Source organism: Monodelphis domestica, chromosome 5 (genome assembly GCF_027887165.1).
Source record: "Monodelphis domestica isolate mMonDom1 chromosome 5, mMonDom1.pri, whole genome shotgun sequence".
In the NCBI taxonomy this organism is placed as follows: domain Eukaryota; kingdom Metazoa; phylum Chordata; class Mammalia; order Didelphimorphia; family Didelphidae; genus Monodelphis; species Monodelphis domestica.
The window spans coordinates 268022594-268045991 of NC_077231.1; the positions used below are offsets into that span (position 1 = coordinate 268022594).

The window sequence follows — 23398 nt, forward strand, 5'->3', positions numbered from 1 at the left end:
TAGATCTAATTTGGGAGGCTCTGTGATGTTCTGAGGCTTGACACAATTAGCACAATGTCATTGGCAAAAGGGAGCATTTAGGGGACCTCATCATTTATATAAAATCTCTCTTATTTGTACTCTGCCCCAGACGTTCTCCATAGTAAACACTTTTAATGAGCATGTCTCCCTGTTTAATACCCCACTTAAATTTGATAATTAGGAGGTCATGGAGAAAGAAATTTTTTGTTACAATTGTTCAAGGAAATTTGCATTATTGTCCCATGTGAATCAGAAATACTTTCTTGAGGCAGTGCCTTTTTAAAAATTTTAACAATTTTAATTTTTCAATGAAGGAAAATCAACCTCTTTCCTTCCTATTCCTCTCCCTTCAGTTGAAAAAGAAAGAAAAACAAAACCTTTGTAAAAATATGCATAGTAGAACAAATGGCCATGTTCAAAAAATATGTCTCAAGCTATACCTTTGAGTCAAAACAGTTCTAAGAGGAAAAAAAAATCTATTATTTAATGATCCTGTTACCTGAGTTTTCAGTCCTCATTTTGAAAATTGTCAGCTTTGCTGACATACTAATATTCATTAGTATGAATATATGGGAAGAGCAAATTTAACAACCTTTATATATCCTCTTATATGCATTCAATATGTATGAGGTACAAATGTGGAACTGAATGCAAAATTTTTTTGTGTACAAAGGGACAGATGAAATAATCTTTATGAGAGAGAGAGAGAGAGAGAGAGAGAGAGAGAGAGAGAGAGAGAGAGAGAGAGAGAGAGAGAGAGAGAGAGAGAGAGAGAGAGAGAAATATGAAGGCATATTTCAAGATCAGGGTTCTCACTTTAACTGCTACACTTTTGTTAAGGAGAAAGGATACACTAATGTTCTCCAAAAAAATGAAGTTATTCTTATTGATGTGTTCTCTCTGGCTCATGTACATTAGATGATGAATTTGGGATATACATTTTCTCATTGATTTTAGCTTCACTTTTAACAGATATTTTAGGCTAAAATTTTTTGAAAGTCTAAAGTTCAAGATAGTTTTAGGTCTTTTTTGAAAAGTTGGATTAGTCATTTGTTTTGATAATAAGATAAATATAAAACATGTATATTTTTCCTTTTCCTGTGCCATTTGCACCCATATCCTTGGAAAAATCTTTCATAGAGAATACCTCCAATATCAGTGTAGAGATGGTTGAATATGGATGATCAATGTAGAGATGGAGACATTAGAGATTGCTGAATCCAGAAAACTACTGTGGTCAGTAAAATGTAGCCCCCAGTCACATCTGGCCTGCCACCTATTTTTTTTCCTATGGTTCAGGGGCTAAGAATGATTTAAAATATTAAAAATGTAAAACCAGGGGGCAGCTAGTTAGTTCAGTTAGGTGTATGATCCTGGGCACTAAATCATTTAATTCCCATTGCCTAGTCCTTACCACTCCATTGGCCTTGGAGAAAATACTCAGTATTGATTGCAAGATGGAAGGTAAGAGTTTAAAAAAAAAGTAAAAATCATTCTTAGCTTGTAGACCATACACTACAAGAAGACAGGCTGAATTTGGCCTTAGCCAACCTCTTACTTAGTCCAATGCATATCCAAAAGAAATCCTCACCCTAACACACCAGACCAGTGGTTGCTCAGCCTTTGCTTAGAGACTTCCAAGAATAGGGAGCTGTCACCTCTTTGAGAAAACCCTTCTACTTTTGGACAGCTCTTATTGTTACGAAATTTTTTTCTGGCATTGAGCATGAGTTTGACTCTTTGGGATTTCTTCCTTTTCAATATTTACCAACTATAAACATTGAGAAATCTCAGATGCTGATGGTATGATGTGAGGGAAGAATGAAGGAAATAAGAAAAGAAGGGCTACTTTTATACTATAATGAGTTGTTGAAGCAAAAGATGATGATGCAAAAGAGCTTCAGAATCCCATCTATCAAGAATTGAAATTATATTCAACAGAGTTAACAAAATCATAGATTATGTACTAGAAGCCTCAAGTGGAAAAAATATTCCTTTTTATCCTCTGTTTTAAAATCTGTTTTCAAGAATTATATGGAATTTATTTTTACAATGCATTATTCTACAATTTATTCATTATTAAGGAAAATAAAATTTGCCTGGACTTTTACTGTCTTTCTCTTCATCAATTCCCTATGACTAGTGGAGTATTGGGTTGCCATGGATGAAAGGATCTGCTTCTGTTACAGACAGATCCCAGGAGCCCCTCATCAAGTATTCTTTTTATACTCCTGCCACCAACATGCTATTGCCCTTGAGAACTGGCTCTTGTGTCTTAAGGGAGGCTCTCACCCCAATCACTTAACAGTCTGTTGGAACTTGGATTGGATTTTTTGGCCAGCTGGTCCTGCCGTTAGCCTCTGAGGAGCTGATCAGCCTGTCTGGCTGAAAAAGGACCTTTAATCTTATCCAGTACAGAAAGAGAGTGATGGTGTGTGTTATTCCCTCGGCACCCCTCTTCTTTAAGCTGCATTTTCTAAGAACTTGTATGTTTAGGTAAATGCAAAGTACAAGATTCATTCAGAATCTTTTGGTTTTTCACAAGGCCAGAAGACCTTTCAACTGCTTATTGTTCCGGCCTGTCCATAGCTGTAACTGCTAGGGGAGGAGGAAGTGAGAGATCACATGTTTTTCACTGTCTTTGCAGCTGTATCACCACAGCCTCAGTTCACAGTTATCCAAGGAAAAAGAAAAAAATGAACTTGAGCTGTAAGAAACAAAATGGCCCCTTAACTATTCCATTTATGTTTCTAAAGTACCCAGAAAATTGGATATCAAAAGTTGTTAAGTGGGACCTAATATAACACCCAATGTACCAACATTGGCTCTTCTATATCAATTTAATTATGTATTTTTAAATAACCCTTACCAAATGTCTTAGAATCAGTCTTGTGTATTGGTTCCAAGGCAGAAGACTTGTAAGGATTAGGCAATGGAGGTTAAATTATTTGCCCAGGGTCACATACAACTAGGAAGTATCTGAGGCCACTTTTGATCCCACGACTTTCCATTTCTAAGTCTGCCCCTTAATCTACTGAGCCACCTGGCTGTCTCCTCCTAAAGAGATTTAGTTTCAAATCTTGTGCAATGTGCTTTGCTTAGACATTCCCATAACATCCATGGTAAATACTGAATTCCCATTACGCATATGTTGTTGTGGTAGGCATTGTGGGAAATAAAGATGGAATGTTTGCCCTCTGGGAGCTTAAAATTTAGTTATACTGTAGCAAAGTATATAGAAATTGAGATGAATCTCAATTGAAATTCATAACGTCCATTCAAAAAGTTTAAAACCACTTTTGTCCTTTGAATTCTGAACACAAAAAACCAAAGAATCTAGTCAGGGTTAGCAAAAGCAGGAATGTAGGTATTTAAGGACAATCACTATCATTTTTTTCCCCATACAAGCCTATAATTTCATCTCTGTGGGTATCCTTTGGTGAGGAAGCTCCCTCTTCCAATCTGATGTGCATATGCACCGAGATTTTGTTTTAGGGAATTATCTGTGGCACTGAGAGAAAAAGTGATTCCCTGAGGATCACATGACCTATCTGCTCCAGAAACAGGATTTGACCCTACATCTTCCTGACTTTGAGGCCAGATCTCTAATAGAATAATTAAATATTATTGGGCATTAACTGTAGTAGATCAAAAGAAGTCTGAGATGCTCATATTTAAAGATATCTCCAGGAGGTGTTGGGTGGCCCAGTGGATTGAGAATCAGGCCTAGAGATGGATCTCTGTCTGTCTGTCTGCCTGTCTCTCTCTTTCTCTCTCTCTCTCTGGAGGGTTTTTTCAACTTTTATGAATAACTAAGGTGGCCAATTTAAAAGAAATTTGTCACCTATTTACTTCTCCTTTATTTATGTTTTTCAATGTTGACTCATAAAAACCCCCCCAAAACCCCAATTTTAAAAAAGTAATAATCAAAAGAAAGTTATCTCTTCCTTTTAGAGCAAAAGAAGATCAAGCAGGAAAGGTATGGAAAAACTAAGATAAAATTCATTAAGTATAAAAATATATCACTCAAATTCAGAATAAAATCTTAATAATTCCTTGTTATCTCACAAATAACTAGGATTGGAATAGAGATATGTCCTGATCCTACCACAAGAGGTAGAATTCTAGTATCTGGTACAACTTCAAATCTAGCCTCAGACACTTCCCAGCTGTGTGACCCTGGGCAAGTTACTTAATTCCCATTGCCTAGCCTTTACCACTCTACTGTCTTGGAACCAATACATAATATTGATTCTAAGATGGAAGGCAAGAGCTTTTTTCTTTTTTTCTTTTAAGATATCTCCAGCCCAAATGTTCATGAAGTTATTTGTGCCTGACTTATGGAAGACACTTCTAAGTTCATATTGCTTGATCAGCCACAGTTAGCCACATTGTACATTGACTCTGACATAATAATATCATTTTGGTGCTTTTGAGTACAAAGCACAACAACCACTAAGCATTAGTTGCACATGAGGCATTTTTTCTTGTGCCAGGCAGTAGGATACCTAGATTTGGAAAACAAAGTCCCTGCTCTCAAGATCCTTAAAAAGTCAGTTTTTAGAAAAGTAAAAAGATACAATCATGATGTTATAATTAATTGTACAGAATTGATAGTTCTGAAAGAATTTTCACTTATTATTCCTCTCAATCCTTAGACCAACTCTGTAAAATAGGTGGGCCAGCCAGTGTTATTTTTATGTTTCGCATACAAACCAAAGACTCAGAGAACTTTGATAATTTGTCTAAGATCCCACAGTAAGTAAGTGCCAGTGCCAGGACTAGGAGCTAAGTCCTCAGACTTCTAGGGCTTTTATTGAAGGTAGTTGAAGTATGACTCCCAAATGAGGTAGGCTAGGAGGTAGAATGAGTGGCAAATTCCAGAATGGGGAGGGGCAGAGCAAGCAAATATAGGGACAGCAGCATAGAACATTGTGCATCTGCAGAGTGACAAGTAGAATAGTTTTGTTGGAATGGGTAAGGTTAGGTTCTAGATCGACACATAAAATAGCTCTCTCTATAATATCGATCTATATAATATGGTCCCCATTGGAAAAGGTTGGATTATAAAGGACTTTGAAGGCCAAGGTAAGGAGTTGGGGCTTTATCATGTAGGCACTGAGGAGGCATTGAAGGATTTTGAGTAGGAAGGTGTTGTATGCCAGGCGGTATTTTAGGAAGATCAATTTGGCAGCAGTGTGTAGGATTGATTCAAGTAAGGAAATCATTTAGAAGACCTCACAGGGTTGTTACAAGAATCAAATGATATAACTTTGCAAACAATAAAGTACTCTATAAATGCCAGTAATTATTATCTCTAATAATTCAGGTATGAGCTTATGAGGGTCTTTAGCATTGTGGCAATCGATTTGGATCAGAAAAGATGGATGGAGTATATATTATGAGCTTGATTTTAGGTATGTTGAGACTGGGGAATGGGTTGCCTGGCCAGATGGAAGTAGTAGGTAAACAGAGCCGCCATTCTAGAGTTTTGGGAAAGTGATCAGAGAGAGATGAATATTTGTGAATGGTCTGTATAGAGTTGGTAATTGGTGGTGCCATTAAATCAACTAAAAACAAACAATACATCTCTTTTAAGTATAGAACATTGAAACAAGGACTGGAGAACATACAAAAAATAATGAGAGTGCCTAATTTTGAGGCACTTGTAAAATAGTAGAGATATGTTTAATGAAACTTTAATTGCATGAGAATAATATGAAGTGCTATAAGAAAAAGAAATTCAACTGGAGGGACTATGAGAGTGTTAATTTGAGTTATACCTAGAAAGGTGGATAGAATATCAGTAGGTAGAGAAGGAGGGATGGAATTAAAATATACAAAAAGACAGAGGCAGAGTAGTATTAAATAAAGTTTCAAAAATGGGAAAGAGTCACAGATTGTGGAGTTGAAAACAAAGCTAAGGTGCATTTTACAATACTTAGGCAATAGGGATCTTCTAAGGGAATCTATAAAGTGGTATATCATCATTGATTTACATCCCAGACAGAAATCTGACAGCAAAGTGTAGGATTAAATGTTGTGGTAGTTTTTCTGTCCGAGGCTATGAGGGCCTGAACTAGCATCGTGGTAGTAAGAAGAGAACAGATGGGAGAGCTGTTGAGGAAGCTGAATTTTTAGGACTTGGAAATGGAAAATGTGTGGGAGGAAGGAGAGCAATGAGTCAAAGATGACTCTGATTTCTGAGGAGCACTAGTTTCAGAGATGGAGAAGTCAGGATTTACTTAAAGATTGCGTTTGGTTTTAGCTATGTTGCGACTGGGGGGAGCGATTGGATGGCCAGATAGAAGTATCAGGTAAACAGTACCACCACTCTGGAGTTTTGGAAAAGTGATCAGATATAGAGATGGATACTTGTGAATGGTCTGTATAGAGCTGATAATTGGGAAGTAATGAATGACATCAACAATAGAGAGGATATAGAGAGATATTAGAAGAAGTTCTACAGCTAAAGCCTTATGAAATAGTGAGGTTAAGATTTAGAAGGATGGCGAAAAACTGAAGAAACCCAAAGAAGAAGCTGTTAGAGAGGCAGCAGAAGCATAATGGAAATGGGATCTTATGGAATCAAGGAAGATGAGGACTGTGGAAAGGCCAGAGAGTTAGTGATTAAGAAATAAAAAATCACTAGTGATTTTTGAGGAAGCAGTTTCTGTAGAGCAGTTGGGATGAAAGCCAGATTGAAAAGAGAGTGGGATGAGAAGAAATTGATTCATTGAGTGTAGACCACATGTTGGAAAAGTTTGGCAGTGAAAGGGAGAATAAACATAAAATGGTAATGGAAGGTAAGGAATGAGTAGATAAAAATTTGAAATGCAAGAAAATAGGAGATAATGGAAGGAAGTTCTAGGAAGAACAGGAGGGGAGGAGATCAAGAATACAAGTGGAAAGAAACATAGTGCAAAAGAGAAGGACCACGTCTTCACAGATAGAAGGGAAGGAAAAGAAGTAAGGTAAAGATATGAAACTAAAGGAGAAGGGGTTTATATACTCAAACAAGTAAATAGCATTATTGACAGAAAAGATAAGGAGGGATCAGAAAGCTAGATCCCAAAAGTGTGTACTTCCACAGGCCATTCAGCAGTTACTAAATTAAATAAAGGCAGTTGATTAACTGCTTATAACTAATTTATAGCCTTATGAAAGCAGAGAAAAGTATGTCTTTAGCTAATGTTTTCAAATTATGTCATTTAGAATTTATATAGAGTGATAGCGCCAGTACAAGGAGTTCTTGGACACTTTGAAATTCTGTATTTGTCAATTACTAGGTCCTTATAATAAGGCAGAGGGAAAAAAATAGACCCAGGCAGCAGGAGAGTCAGTAATATTTATTCACAATCTTTTTTTTTCAATCTAAATATTTTGAACTTTGGTAGTAGTCAAATATCCAGAAGGAGAATTGTGCATATTTCCCATTGCAATATGAACTTTACAAAATAAGCAAATTGAAAGGTAGCATTAAAGCCAACATTGATTTAGGGTTATTTTTGTTGGGCCATTTTTAACTTACATGTTTTCAAAAGCAGGATATCTGAAGGGTACATATCAATATGCTAAGATTTTCTTGATATGAAAATTCAGATGTTAACTATCCCAGCAGAATATATGCCCCTTGTAAATAGGTTCTGTGGCATTTTAACATTTTTATCCCTAGCATCCTACACAAGGAATGACACATAGTAGGCACTTAAATGTTTGTTAATTGATGAAGTACCCAGTATGTGAAAGGCATTGCTCTAGGTATAGACATATTAGCCAGCATAAGTAATAACTCACATTTATATAACGTATTTGCTGTTATCCAATTGGATCAGATTCTTTGTGGCCCCATTGGACCATACCATGCCAGGTCTTCTATACTCCACTCTCTTAAAGTCTGTCCAAGTTCACATTCATTGTTTCCATGACACTATCTATCCTCTCATCCTTTGCTATCCCCCTTTGCCTTCAATCTTCCCTGACATCAGGACATCCCAGTGAGCCTGTTTTCTCATTATGTGGTCAAAGTATTTAAGCTTCAGCTTCAATATTTGATCATCCAGTGAATACTCTGAATTAATTTCTTTAAGGATTGACTTCTTTGATCTCCAAAGGACTCACAAAAGTCTTCTCCAGAACCACAATTATGTAATACATAATGCTATGGTCAAGTTCCTAGCTTTTAGCATTTCTGAAGCAGATAACAACAAATAGACCTTGCCCCCGGGGACAGTTTTATGTTGAGTCCTTCCATGCCCTTAATGATAACAATGTTAACTTGCTATTTACTTTCATTCCTAGAAATACTGTGAAGAGAATTAAGATTTACAATGTAGCCTATTTATACACTCACTAAGACCTTTAAGGATGGTTAAAATCTGTTCCTGGTCTTCCATTGACTTTCTAGATATGCTCACTATAAAAAAATCTGGAAAGTCAAAGGAATCTTACAGTTTAGAAGAGCTGGACCACTTAGGATGAGTGGGACTCCAATATTTAAATATCTAAACTGTTTTTCTGTCAAAATCAATCAATCTTTTTTTTAAGTATCTACTATGTATCAAGTACTCTCAATAAGTCATGATGATATATTGGCATAGGAGGAGATAAAAAGACAGACTAGATAACTCCCCATTTAAAAACACACACACACAACTTTGCTTTCCTTCCTTAAGGAAATATCTGTTATTAAAATATATATGTATGTACATCTATATACAAACACATAAAATACATAATATATATGTTAATGAAAAAGTATCACATAGATACTTTGGTTTCCAAATTTGCTTCCAAATTAGTTTTGCAAACTTGTAGTTTTCTCATAATAGTACTTGCCTTTTCTGTGACTATTTGTACTCAGAAACTTGTGTGTGTGTGTCATTTAAAAATTAAGTGACTCTGGGACCTAAAATGATCGTTTTTGGAGACCAAATCCTGATTATGATCTATTCTGATGCAACTCACCATTGTGATCCTAAGGTTTAAGATACTGACCTAGTTTTGGGAAATGAAGTGGATGCACTTAATCTATTTCCATTAGACATTAGCAACAACAGTTTTTTTAGTGGCATTCTGTTTGCTCTAAATTCTCTTCAATTTTCCTCTTCCTCACAATTATCCATACAGCTTTTTTTCCTTCTTGTCTGCATGGCAAACAGAATTCTAATGACTCCTTTTAGGATCAACACTTTTACCAACCATGCATTCCAAAGAATAAAAATTAAAAAGTCAAAAGCAGCTGCGTCACTTGTTTCTGAGTGCAAATGGAGTCACAGAAGAGACAAGAAATTCCGATGAGACAGCTCCAGATTTGGAGACCAGATCTATGTGATACTGTTTTGTTAAGTAATGTGATGTGAATCTAAGATGGTGTTTTGTTCATTTTAATATGTGGAAATTAAATGAATAAATCATCTACAAATGGAAAATCTTATCTCTAGGAAATTAAATGAAGTATAATTTCTCCTGACACCTCTCTGCAAGTTGGTAGAAAACAGAGAAGCAGCTAGAATACTTAAGAATACAGACTATGTATGTTACATGCATCAATTATATTGGAATAGCACCGCCTACTGCAAAGAGCAGATAGACGATCAGACTCTTCTCTCCATGTTTTATTTACTTAGTCTAAAGCTGGGGATGTTTTAAACCTTTAACTTGGGAATAGCTAATAAGTTCTTGGAAGACGAAGCCACACCTTGCTTTATCAGCATTCCCTGTCACCATACCTTCCTACTCCCGCTGTTTATGAGTTGTCTAGCAGTCAGAGATAGTGTTAGACCTGGCGTTGACTTCTCAGCCAATTGAAGTGAGAACATTGTTTTGATGTACAAAAAATACAGCTTTTTAGAAGTCAAGGTCTTCTGGTAGTTGCTCTGTAAACTACTATGGCAGCTGTGCTAGAGGTCATGAATATTACATAAGGACTGTCCATGAATTCAAGCCAATGGTGGGAAGAAGCCAGATTCCCATAGCAACACACATAGATTTACTTATTCCTGAGAGATGCGTCCGTTCAGCAATAAGGGCTATAATGTTACCCATATTTCTCAATAAGATGATTGCAATATTTGATCCCTTTCCTTTCAAATCCTTTACTGCTTAAAAAAATAAATAAAAACTCCTAACCAACCAGTGATCAATCCCAATGAAACATATCTACTCAGAAGTTACCTAGCATCCAAAAAGCAAAACAACTTAAAACTTGTTGGATAAGCTGGCAAACCAATTGTCTAGGAAAAGGAACCATCTCAACTCATCAAATGAGAACTCTAAATGCATACTCTAGAGAACCAAGTCCTTGATCTCAGCATGAGCTAGTTCAAAAATATTCTCCTCCCTTCTCTCCATCCCCCTCCTTTTTTTTTTTAAGGTGATAGAGGTGAGAGGAATCAAATGAATGGAAGCAGTCACTAACTAGTATAAGGAATTGTAGTGTGCAAATGTCCATTATTGTCTTACCCACACAATCCCAAATTCACAACGACTATTTCTCTCAGTCAATTCTAGTTCAAATTCTAGTACTTTTTAATGCAAAATATTTCCTTGCTAAATGAAACCTGGAAGAAAAAACTACTGCGAACACCCATAGGGAAATGATTGAAACTCAAAGAAATTTACAAATGATAACTTGAAATAACTTATTTTAAATGTATAAATGGTTTTCTGGGATAATTTTTTGTGGTACTCATAAAGCAAAATAATTTTCTTAGGAAAAAGGCCATATTCCTTCTCAGACACACAAAGTTCCTATATAACAAAGTGCCCTCAATAAATGGACAGTACACGTGAACAAACAAGAAAATAACCTCTCCACTCCCATCATGCCACACTGTTCTTTAAACTGAGTCTGGCACACAGCAAGTGCTCAATAAATGTTCTCTCTCTCTCTAAGTCAATTTCACTGATATAGCAAGGGAAAAGAACAAACAGCTTTTCCGACTCTGTTCAAGCCTGACAGTCTGACAGAATTTGCAAAGGTCGCAAATGAGCTTTCTGAGAAACATCCACAGGTGGCCACTGTGGACACCAGAGGCTAGCTTGAGAAGGCACGATGCAAAAACATGCTTCACCTTGGCTTTTTCCAGCTGGGCCTGGGCCTGTCTTTCCGCCTCTCTCCGCACTGCTTCCCTGTCTTCCTCCAGAGAGACATCTGAATCAGATGGACGGCTAGTGTAGGAGTCTGCCGAACCCTGAAAAAAACCATCAATGTTGAAAGAGATTAGAAAGAGATACCTTGCATGGGGTGGGGAAGAAAAGTCAGCATTAGCTTTTCATTTAGAATGAGGGGAAGACCTATTTTAGGACTGTAAACAGGCTGTAGAATTATTTTTCCCCTGGGATGATGGTGACAACATGAAGATCATGGAGCAGGACAGGTGTTCCAGTTAGGCCACATCTCCTGTAAAATCCTGACATCTAATTAGTCAGCTTTTCGGTACCAGGAGCAAGTTTCTGTGTGGGGTAAACCAGGTGAGAGCTGCAGTGCAGGGCTGAAGGACAGAGGGGTTTCAAGGATAGCTACACGAAAATAAGACACATAAACAAAGATAATTCAGCATAAGCAAGGAGAAAGGGACTTCCTCTCCCCTCCCCTCCCCCCCTTCCCCTTTTCTTCTTCTCTCTCTCTCCCTCGATTTCTTCCTTCTTCCTTCCCTCCCTCTTTCAAAGGAAAATCACCGGGAACCAAGGCTCTTGTAAATATCATGACCACGATCTGATATTCCTGACAATTTGAGAGCTTTCCTCTACCTGGATTTAACTGATAGTCATCCCATGACAAAATCACAAGGCATCAGTACAGCTCAACCTTTGGATATCATAGTTAGGCATTTACAAATAATGGGGTCCTAAGGACGACTGCAAAAAAAAAAAAAAGAACTAAATAAATAAAGCAAACAAGCCAAAGCCAAACAAATCTACATGCAGCAACAATCTGCTCTGGTAACTAGGCACAACACAAGGGGATCTGATAAACGATAGCCATCTCCCTCACTACCTTGTCATCACGAGCACATTAATTCAATCAAAGGAGCTTTTGCCTTCACTCTGCCTCGGCAGTAGCGGCGGCAGCAGCAGTAGAGACCCAGAGAAGACTGCTAGCACCAAAAGAAAGCAATTTGTTCTTACACAGATATCAGAATTCTTCAGCCGCCCTCCTTTGGCTCTTTTCAGAAGCCTGATCCAGGTGGCCTTCATTAGCCAGACAGCTCAGTTATTGTCGGCAGCTGCAGCGCCCGGCACAGACTCTCACCCGGCATGTGTGCTCTGAGCCCTGTGGAATCACTGTGCCTTCCCTGGCCATACTCTGCTGCAAAGCCCCTTCGTTTCCTTCCTTCTCTGAGCCTTCAGCCTCTCTGCTCTGAAGGACTCTGATCCGTGCAGGTTCTCATGTTTTCCATCCCAGAAAAAGAAAGAGCACACCTAAATCTGCCTGTGCGCTGGTACAGTGAGAAATAGCAAACACTTCCAAGTAGATTCCGAAGAGAAGCTTCAACTCCTGCTAAACTTGAAGCATCTTGCCATACCCAGGATGAATGTGGCTGCTTGGGGTGGGTGGGGGTGGCTCCAAGAAATTACTTGTAAGACATGAGAACCTTTTAAAAATCCAGTGCAAAATGTATTCCATGACATTTGCAAGTGCAAAGTTCAACCCATATCTTCAGAGATCTGATTGGGGTGGGGGAGGGAGGAAGGGAGGGAGGGAGCCCAGCACATCACTGGGCATGCTCTATATGTCGCCTTTTACGCAGATGCTCACATCACACTGGTAGTCTATGTCAAATTGCTATTTTACATCTCAAGTGTAAACAGCTGGAAAGGGTCCTTTGGATCTGAAGGCGCTGGCAGAGTGTCATATTTTGATCATGTCTGTGCCACTAGTGCAATTCACTTGCAGAGATACAGTACCTGCTCTTTGCCTTTAACCAACGCTCTCTTCCCATTGCTCTACAGCATTTTAAGAATACCTTAGCTGCTACAAAAGTGTGGGGCTCCTGCTGGAAGAAATCCATAGGAAAGAGAAGAGAAGAACTATGTCATCTGAAACAATCTGGGCAGGGAAGAGCACGAGATTTTCATCCATCATAATGCAAATTTAGATTGCTTTTTGTCATCCCCAAATCAGATACAAGAGACACGTCTGCACACATTCAATTAGGGCATGAATGATGATCATGGGTTTTTAAAGCGATCGCCTTAGCAGAAGGAAAAATGACAGCAAACTGTTTCCCAGTGAGAGGTTGCTATTAGGGACTGTGCATGATAAATCCAAGTATGGATTGTTCTAATACTGATCATGGAGAAATCTGAAAGCACAGATTGTTAGTTATTGGCTCTGGCTAAGGATACCTCAGTTGGTTGGATATAAAAGTATTATTAACTTCTCAAGCTCATATTCACAAATCCTCAGAACTGGGGAGCTGAAAGGGAGCTAAAAGATTAAAGTGGAAATCTTTTCTTTTTCCCCCACTAAAAGAAGGAATAGATTTTCAGAGAAATAAATTCCTCATCTTTTAAAATCACAAGGCTTGCTCCTTGCCACAGAGAGGGCTAGAACCCGAGTCTCTTGAGTGACTTCAAGGCAAGTGTCTACTTTTGAGAGATTCAATAGACAATGCAAATTTAAATGATCAATCTCTTTCAAAGCAACTATCTCTAGGAAAAGTGCCTTCTTTATAGCATCCTTCCAGAATCTAGGTGTCACACTCAACTCTTCACTCCATCTCCCATCATATCTAATCTGTTGTTAAATCCTTTTGATTCTACTTGTATGATATCTCTCAGATAAACCTCCTTCTCTCCTCTGACACTGCCACTGTCCTTGTGCAGGTCCTCATCCCCTCACAACTGGGTCCTCCTACCTCCATGCAATTATCAAACAGACCTTTCTAAAACCCAGATCTTACCCTATCACACCACTATTCAGTAAACCCTAGTGGCTACATATTAATTAACTCCAGGATCAAATATAAAATCCTATGTTTGGCTTTCAGAGCCCTTCACAAACAGATTCATTCCTACATTTCCACACTTCTTACACATTCCTCTCCATGAGGCAGGTAGGTACTGCAGTGGATAGGAAACACTAGGCCTGGAGTCAGGAAGACCTGAATTCAAATCCAATTTTATATATGTACTAGCTATGTGATTCTGGGCCAGTCACTTCACTTGTATTTTTCTCAACTGTAAATAGAGTCACAAAGAGTTGGACCTGACTGAACACCAATAAAACGTGCCATGCATTGTATTAAGTACTGGGGATCCAAAGAAAGGCAAAAAAAAAAAAAGCACATCCCTGCTCTCAAGGTGCTTTCTTGCACATAAGATATAGACAAGATAAAGTGGGGGCAGGTTCAAAAGAAAGGAACAAACTTTAAAAAGAACTAGAAAAGGCTTCTTGAAGAAGGTGGGACTTGAAGAAGGTGGGAAAACATTTGGAGTCTGGAAATGAAATGTTTGTGTGAGAAACAACAAAGAGACCAGTATAACTATAATGCAGAATAGAAGGGAAGGAAGGAAGGAAGGAAGGAAGGAAGGAAGGAAGGAAGGAAGGAAGGAAGGAAGGAAGGAAGGAAGGAAGGAAGGAAGGAAGGAAGGAAGGAAGGAAGGAAGGAAGGATTGATTTATTAAGCACCTGTTAGTGTCAGGCACTATGATAGGTGCTTGACAAATATCTCATTAGATCATTACAACAACCCTGAGAGGTAGGCTGCATTATTTCCTCATTTTACAGTGGCAAGAGAGAATCCTACATCAGGAAGAATGTAGTTCCCCCCCGAGTACTGGAAACACTTCCCCATTGAGATGAAAGACCATAACTCCCATGATATGTTGCTCCTTTGTACCTCCTGCCATGCCATTTCGAATTACTATAACAACAACTTGAAGCAACATCTGGCTGAAGAATGTGAAGCCCCTATTAGCTCCGAGGAGGGACTCCGCTTGCTGGAAGATCCCATCCGTTGTCAAGTACACTCTGGGGCTAGGGCCCTGCTCAATGCTAAGTCCTTGCCTGCTTCCCAAAAAAAAGAACTCCTACAGGCAATCAAGGAATTTTTTAACACAGACACTATCACAGACCAGATGCTTCAGGAAGCAGCAAATTTGGAAACAAGAGAGAACTATATTCCCCATGGACTGAAGGTGGTACAGTAGTATGCAAAAGGGGGATTATGCTCCCTCATGAAGCTGGAGAGTCGCTGGTGCCAACACTTCTTGAACTCCATGAAACCCAAGTATCTGCCAGAGCAATGGTCAGTCAACCATAATCATGAAAATCTGCTCTGAAAATTTGGGGATAACTTGCTAGTGGAACTAGCTGGTTAGCTTCTCTCCTGGAAGATGAAGAATGAGGGAATTGGGGAGGAATGTGCTGTAATTAATAATTGAAAAGAATAATAATATTTCTTGCTAAAAAAACAGATACAAAAGAAATGAAGGTTAGAGAGAGACAAAGGAATGGAAGCAAGCTGGTGGTCATGTGGTAAGAGTAAGAGCTGATCTCCCCAAACTATTAAGAAAACTAGGAAAAAGTTCTAGTATTTTGGTGGATCTCTTAAAGGGTATTTGTGGAAAGACATGAGTAAGAAACTATAGAAGATAAGAAATAGTAGAACTATTTTAGGCATTACTGATGAAGGGAGTACCCATATGGGCAAAATCATATAGTATTCTATCACCCCATCATCAAATGAATCTGTTATAATCTTTTAGGGAAATGTTTGTTGTTGTTGTAATTAGGCAATCAAAAATAGCAAATCTATATTTTCAGAAATCTTTCCAGAAAGTTTGTGGGCATATGTGCATGCCCTGAGAAAAATTCAATCCCAAAGATCAACAAACATTTATGTTTATGTTATGTCTGAATGCCAGAGTTTCAAGGCAGGAAAGCTGAAAGAAAAAAAAAACTGAAATAGAGAGCTTATAAGGAAATTAGTATTCCTAGCAATCGTGGCAGCAGCATACAGTACTGCTAATAAGTTAATGTACAGGTCAATTATTTCAAGGACTTGGTTTCACCTGGTACAGACCATAAGCTCTCTTCAAGAGCATCTGTGACCAAGATATTTGCCACCTAGCAGTCAACCTGATAATGGGGACCTCAAAATCGAGGTAGCTGTTCCCTGGATAGTAGACTGGTGTCTCTCACAGAACACATATTAAAGATTTTTTCAGCTTGGCAGGGTCCAGCATAAATTGCACTTGATTGACACAGTCTTTGAAATTGAGGATTACTTCCATCTCCCAATGAAGCCCTGGAGTAGAATTGTCTAAAGTCCCATTTTACAAAGTGATTCTAAAAATGTCCTTATAGAACCAGGGTTGATCTGTGATATGTGCTGAGGAGGCAATCACTTCTGTGATAGTCAGGAAAAACTAACACATAGCTTATATACCTGTAGCATAGTTAGTTGTGTGAAGATTAAATTAACTCTCCCTGCCCATTTTTAGATTTATTCACCAAAAGTGTAAATACCACACTCACAGTTGAGTAGGGGAGGTCTGTGACCCTCATGTGCAATAGTGGGTGATGAATCAGAATCGACTGACTGCCCCCTGGGCAATCTTAGAGCAGAGCATCAACTGTGATTGGTAGATGTAAAAGTGGAGGAAGGCACAGGAAGTGACGCGAAAGAAGTGTCTTTAAAAAGGAATTACAACTTCCTGTGAGGATGTCTTAATGAGTTCTTCAGGCTTGGGACTGACTTCTGACTTCTCTCATTCTTTGGAGTTCTGAGTTTGAGCTGGAGGCTGATGAAGAATCTGCTGATTGGATCTGAGATCTTAGACTTGGTGAATCTGTCCTTGAATCTCTCCCCATTGGACTGGCATGTGGTGAGTAAAAAGGCTGACTCCTTTCCTGGATTTTCTGAAGAGACTAGCCTTAGGAGAGACTTATCCTCTTGAGGGAGGCTCTCTGTATTCCCAGGTCCTCAGCTACAAGGACCTAGGCCTCGCCAGCTAAGGACTAAATTCCCCTGCCTGTTTTTGAGTCAGGGGTTGGAGCAAAATACTTACTGCTTAGGCTAGATATCTTACCCTATCCTCTCTCTCATTTTCTTACTTTCACTCTTCCTATATTTTGTAAATAAATTGTTAAAGAAATATCTTGGAATTAATTAAAATGCCTGGTGACCCCATTCTTAAATAATTCAGCCCAATGTTTTATAAAAACCCTTCAACAGGGGGCAACTAGGTAGCTCAGTGGATTGAGAGTCTGGCCTAGAGATGGGAGGTCCTGGTTCAAATCTAGCTTCAGACACTTCCTAGCTGTGTGAACCTGGGCAAGTCACCTCACCCCCATTACCTAAAATTGAAAAAAAAAACCCAAACCCTCAACAATTTCTACCCCTTTACATGTTAACAGAATAAGACTAGAAAGAAAAGTAAGGATCAGATTGTAGAAGGCTTTAAATAGCATGGCAAAGATGAATAATTTGATATCATTAGAAAAGCAATTTCAAGTCCCTGAAGTAGTTTAAGCAGAGGAGTTACATGGTGAATCAATAAGGATTTTATTAAGTGGTTACTATGTGTTGGTGATTCTAAAAATGGAAGAAAGAAAGAAAGAAAGAAAGAAAGAAAGAAAGAAAGAAAGAAAGAAAGAAAGAAAGAAAGAAAGAAAGAAAGAAAGAAAGAAAGAAAGAAAGAAAGAAAGAAAGAAAGAAAGAAAGAAAGAAAGAAAGAAAGAAAGAAAGAAAGAAAGAAAGAAAGAAAGAAAGAAAGAAAGAAAGAAAGAAAGAGAAAGAAAGAAAGAGAGAGAAAGAAAGAAAGAGAGAGAAAGAGAGAAAGAGAGAAAGAGAGAAAGAGAGAAAGAGAGAAAGAAAGAAAGAAAGAAAGAAAGAAAGAAAAAAGAAAGAAAGAAAGAAGCCCTTGTCCTTGAGAAGCTTATATTCTAATAGGGAAGTCTACATGCCTACATAGACAGGTACAAACATAGCAGGTGTAAGGCATTCTAAGACATCTAGCATCTGGGGGGACCAGAAACAGCCTTTGGGTGAACACAGAATTTGAGCTGAATCTTGAAAAAAGATGAGTGAAAGTAAGAAATGGAGATGAGGCTAACATTCCAACTATGTCAGACAGACAAGAGAAAAAGCACAGACACTAGAGATGGAGGGTCATGTAACTGCATGTACCTTTTGACCCAGAAATATTACAGTTGTATCTATTTCCCCAGGTGATCAAGGAAAAAAGGAAAAGAAACTATACATTCTAAAGTATTTAAATAAGCTCTCTTTTTAGTAGGTGGCAAAGAACTGGAAATTTAGGGATGCCCATCACTTAGGGAATGGCTAAACAAGTTGTGGCATATGATTGTGATGGAATACCATAAGAAATGCCATAAGAAATGATGAGCAGGTTAATTCAGAAAAATATGGAAAGACCTATATGATATAATGAAGAGTGAAGCAAGGAGCACCAACATTACATATAAAAACAGAAATATGTTCTGAATAACTAGTATATGTATACTTTCCAAGAAATAACTGATAAACAGAAAATAAACAGAAATAAGCAATAAATAAGAGATGTCTATTATTTGGGGAATGGCTAATGAAGTTGTGGCATATAATTGTGATGGAATACTATTGTGCTATAAGAAATAATGAGCAGGTTAATTTAAAAAAATGGAAAGACCTCCATGAAATTATGAAGAGTAAACAAGCAGAACAATATATGGCAACACAAATATTTTTTGAAGAATAACTTCTGTATGTCCACCTTCAGAGAAAGAACTGATAAATGTAAAATAAATAGATATATTTATTATATGTATATACATACATATATATTTTCAAATGATGCCTTCTGCAGTATGGAGAGGAGATATCTGGGAACTTTAATATAACAAATAAATTAATTAAAAAAAGAATAAGTGGGATAGCAGAGTTGAAATGTAGAAGCTATTGAGTGTATTAAAATACAGGAAGGAGACAGATTGTAGGGATCTTTAAATGTTGAACAAAAGATTTATATTTGATCTTGGAGATAATAGGGAACCACTGGAGTTCATTGAGTAAATGGAGTGACTCTGGATAGACCTATACTTTAGGGAAAGTCACTTTGGCAAACGAGTACAGGACAAATTTGAATGGCGAAATACTTGGCAAGAAGAACAATTAGAAGGTTTTGCAACAGTCTAGACAAGAGATGATGTGGGATTGCTGTATGAATGGACAGAATGGGACAAATACAAGGGCTGTGAAGGTGCAGATGACCTGATTTGGCAATTGATCAAGCCTCTAGATAAGGAAATCATCATTTTGGCAAACATTTATTTAGCATTTTCAGTGCACTACAGCGCACATAGTAGGCTTTTAATGTCTAGAGGAAAAATTCATTTGGTATCACAATTAAAAACTAGAGTAGGAAAGGATTGTAGATAGGGAGATTATGAGACAGCTATTTCAACAGTCCAGGAAGGAGATAATGAGTGTTTGTAGTGAGAATAGAAAGGAACACATCAGTGAGATACAGCAGAAGTAGGGTCAATAACGTCTGAATAGTAGAGAAAAGGGACAATGCAGCAAATATAGGGAATCCTCCATCTGGCATGAAGCACATTGTCAAGTCAACAAGCAAGTGTTTATTAGTGTGCCTGGTCCTGGGGGTGACCTACACATGAGTATGTACAGAAAAGAAATATGCAGGACAAATTAAAGGTAATTAGCAGAGGGAGGGAAGGCTCTGGACTTCAAGGAGGGGGCTTCTTGTAGAAGGTGGGGTTTTAGCTGAGACTTGAAGGATGCTTGAGAAGAATGAAGGTAAAAAGGAAGAGGGCAGCACTACAGGCATGGGGAAATTTCAGCCAGTGAAAATGCACAGAATTGATAGATGAGGCACTTTGTGAAAACAACAACAACAAAACAAAACAGCAAGGGGCCCAGTGTGCCTGAATTGCAGAGTTCCTAGGGGGTGGGAGAAGGAGTTAAGTATAAAAAGCCCAGAATGACGGGGAGATGGGTTATGAAAGGCTTTAAAAGTCAAACAGAGAATTTTATACCTGATCCTGGGGGCGATAGGAAGTCACTGGAGTTTACTATTTAGGAGGGGAATGGTCAGATCTGTGGTTTAGGAAAATCAATTTGACAACTGAATGGAGGATGGACTGGGGAAAGGAAAAACTGGTGGCAAGCAGACTGACCAGCAGGCTACAGTAATAGCCCAAGCATGACCTGACAAAGTGCATCACTTTGATAGCAGTATCAGAGGAGAGAAAGTGGTCTCTATGAGAGATGCTATAAAGATAGAATCAACACAATTTGGCAATATATTGGATAGGGGAACCTTTTCCATGTGAATGCAGCAGGCTTGTTTAGAGCATGACTATATTAGATATAGATTCATTGTACCAGGACTTCCACCTCAATATTTAGGAGAAGCCCAGATTTTTGGAAGGTGCGTAGAGTATTTTGATATAAGGTGACAAGCAGAACATGGAGCAGGAGGGAATGCTGTGAACATCAGCACACCCTGACAAGTCATTGGTGGCTAGCGGGGGGGGGGGGGGAGAAGGGGAGACGGGGATGGATATTCCAAAGTGAGGGTCTTCTTATATGCCATCCATGTGCTATGAGGGGTTGTTCACAAGTGTCTGTGTTGTTCCACAGCCAAGGTTAGTGTTAGTCCAGAGTCTGCATAAAGAATGTGCCAGAATTGGAAAAGTAATCTGTGGTCAGATACAGCTACCAATCTGAATGACACTAGGTGAGCTTATTCTAAGTTCTCTGTCCCAAGAGATGGTGTGTCTGGCCACTGGCATTAGGCATAGAAGAGATAGAATTTGGGAAATAATTGGATGTGAGAAATAAGGGACAGATAATATACTGAGGTTGTAAACACAGGTGATGGGATAAATGGTGATATCACTGACAAAAATAGAGAATTTATAAGTAAGAAATCATTTTGGGGAAAGGATCTTAGGTTTTGTTCTGAACATGGTGAGTCTTACTTAGGTGGCACAAGTACACTCAAGTGGAAATGACCAGCAGGCAGTTGGAAATATAGACCAGTTAGTTGGTGCCCTAGGTAGAGTGTTGGACTGGAGCCTGGAAGACCTGAGTTTGAATACAACCTCAGGCACTATCTAGGATGTGAATCTGGGCAACTGATTTCACTTTTCTAAGCCTTAGGTTCCTCCTCTATAAAATTGGGTTAATAATAGCATCTACCTGTCAGGTTGTTGTGAAGGACAAATGAGATAGCAATAAGTAAAATTCTTTTTTAAATCTTTAGGATAATATGATGATGATGATGATGATGATGATGATGATGATGCTGATGATGACAACGATGACGTCTGGCTGGTGATAAACTTCTGAGAATTCTCCACTTAGTGGTAGGTTGTTGTCCTTTGTTTTCAAAGAGGTCTTACATTACTGCCGTTGGCCTGCACATAAATTGAATTTAAGTGAGGCCAACTTTCACAAAGTCAATTGGCCTTACTCTTCTAGTCATCAAAGACTAGTGGCAAGACAAAAATTAGGACTGGCAAAGTTGTCATGGGATACAATTGATCTTTCTTTGAAGTCTAAACAAGCTCTAAGTGCTCCCTAGCACCCACTTCTGCTGCCTTCATGGCCATTGTGTAAAGATTAAAATTTTGGGAAACTGAGGCAGGTAGAAATTAGTTTCTCTCTGCAAGGAGTATTATATTTTTAGCGGTTTATTGAAGATTAAGGATTAAAGAAAATACAAGCAAGAGAAGCACATGCCGAGGCCCACCCAAATTTCACTCACATCATGAGACACATCTGTTTGCCAGCGGAGCCAGGAAGAGAAGAGAGCCTGCCGTGGGCGGAGACCCTCTAAATAATGATTTTGCTCTCTGCCCAGGTGAGAACTCAGTGAAAGCACTCTGGGGAAGTGGAACAAGGATTTCTGGGGATTGAAGTCCTGGATTTAATTCTATTTTTACATTTGCAACAAATTGTTCTTATCTGACTCTTTGCATGGCTGGCATAGACATTCACCATTGGGTTTGACAGCTGTCAGTTATGCCCAAATGCTTTTAGCCAACCTGCCATGATGGTTGTGTGTTGTGCAAGCCATAGCTTCTTGGAGCTACAGGTGAGAGTTGGATGAAAGGTGCATACCGATACCAAAGGTGGATGAGCAGCAGGGAAAACATCTCTACAAGCCCTCATACCAGAGCTGCTAATCCTCCCTAAACACCCTATATACCCTTCCACTTAATAATAATAGTTGAAGCCATGAGAGTGGTTGAGATTATTAAGAGAGAAAAAAATAGAAATAGAAGATGGAAGGGGAGAGGAATTATTCACTTAAAAAAAAAAAAAAGCTCCCAGTGGATTGAGAACCAGTCCTGGAGATGGGAGGTCCTGGGTTCAAATCTGGCTTCAGCCACTTCCCAGCTGTGTGACCCTGGGAAAGTCACTTGACCCCCATTGCCTAGCCCTTACCACTCTTCTGCCTTGGAGCCAATACACAGTATTGACTCCAAGACGGAAGGTAAGGGTTTAAAAAAAAAAAAGCTCCAAATTGGTTATGTTGTCAGTGAATACTCATGTAAAATCAAAACCTCAAAAAAAAAATACACAAATATAATAAAGTGAAAAATAGTATTCTTTGATCTGCATTCCAACTCCAATAGTTCTTTCTCTGGAGGTGGATAGCATTCTTTGTCAAAAGTCCTTTAGAATTATCTTAGATCATGGTATTGCTGAGAATAGCTATGTCTTTCATGACTGATTATTATACAACATTGAGGTTACTGTGTACAGTGTTCTCCTGATTCTGTTTGTAACCATTCACTTTAAAAGGTAAAAGAAGGTAAGGAGTAGGCAAAAGAGACCAAGAGTAGCCAAAGAAGTAGGAAAACAACCAGGGAAATGGTATATTAGAAAAGTCAAAAGGAGAGAGGGTATAAAAGAGAAAGGGTGGATGAACAAAGGTGAATACTTATAGGAAATTGTGGGGTATGAGGAATAAATAAAAATTATTTCATTTGGCAAAAGGGAGATGACTATAGATTTTTCAGAAAGTAATTTATGTATAGAGATGGCAACAGAATACTGATTACAAGAGGATGAGAGAAGTATCAATTGTAAACTACTTTTTCAACAAATTTCAACTAGAAAGTATGTTTGGAGACATCTTCGTTATCGATCTTTAATGGGCTTTATAGATTGCTTCAATTTCTTTACATAATGATATTGAACAATGTTGCCAATGGAGGGGAAAAAATCTCATTACTTTGGCTTTGAAGCCACCTCTTGTACTTAGGTTAGTGCCACTGTGGCACATTTTAACCACCATTCTTCTGGCATTTTTGAAATACAAACTCTCCAAACTATGTAAAATAATTCATTTCCATTTCATCTGGGAGTATGAGTTTGTACCATCAGAA

The 23398-nt window shown here is 38.4% G+C and overlaps 1 protein-coding gene across 11 annotated transcripts in view; it reads right to left on the reverse strand.

The window, feature by feature from the left end:
• Positions 1–23398, reverse strand: part of CACNB2 (calcium voltage-gated channel auxiliary subunit beta 2) — a 413180-nt gene that overhangs the window by 114374 nt on the left and 275408 nt on the right. For 9 of the 11 annotated variants that reach the window (XM_003342091.4, XM_001368128.4, XM_001368089.4 and 6 more), the window contains one exon: positions 11097–11216. In XM_003342091.4, the coding sequence (XP_003342139.1) occupies positions 11097–11216 (120 nt within the window). Of the gene's footprint in view, positions 1–11096; positions 11217–12153; positions 12751–23398 lie in introns of those variants that run through there. The other 2 variants (XM_056800140.1, XM_001368163.4) reach the window with 2 other exon arrangements.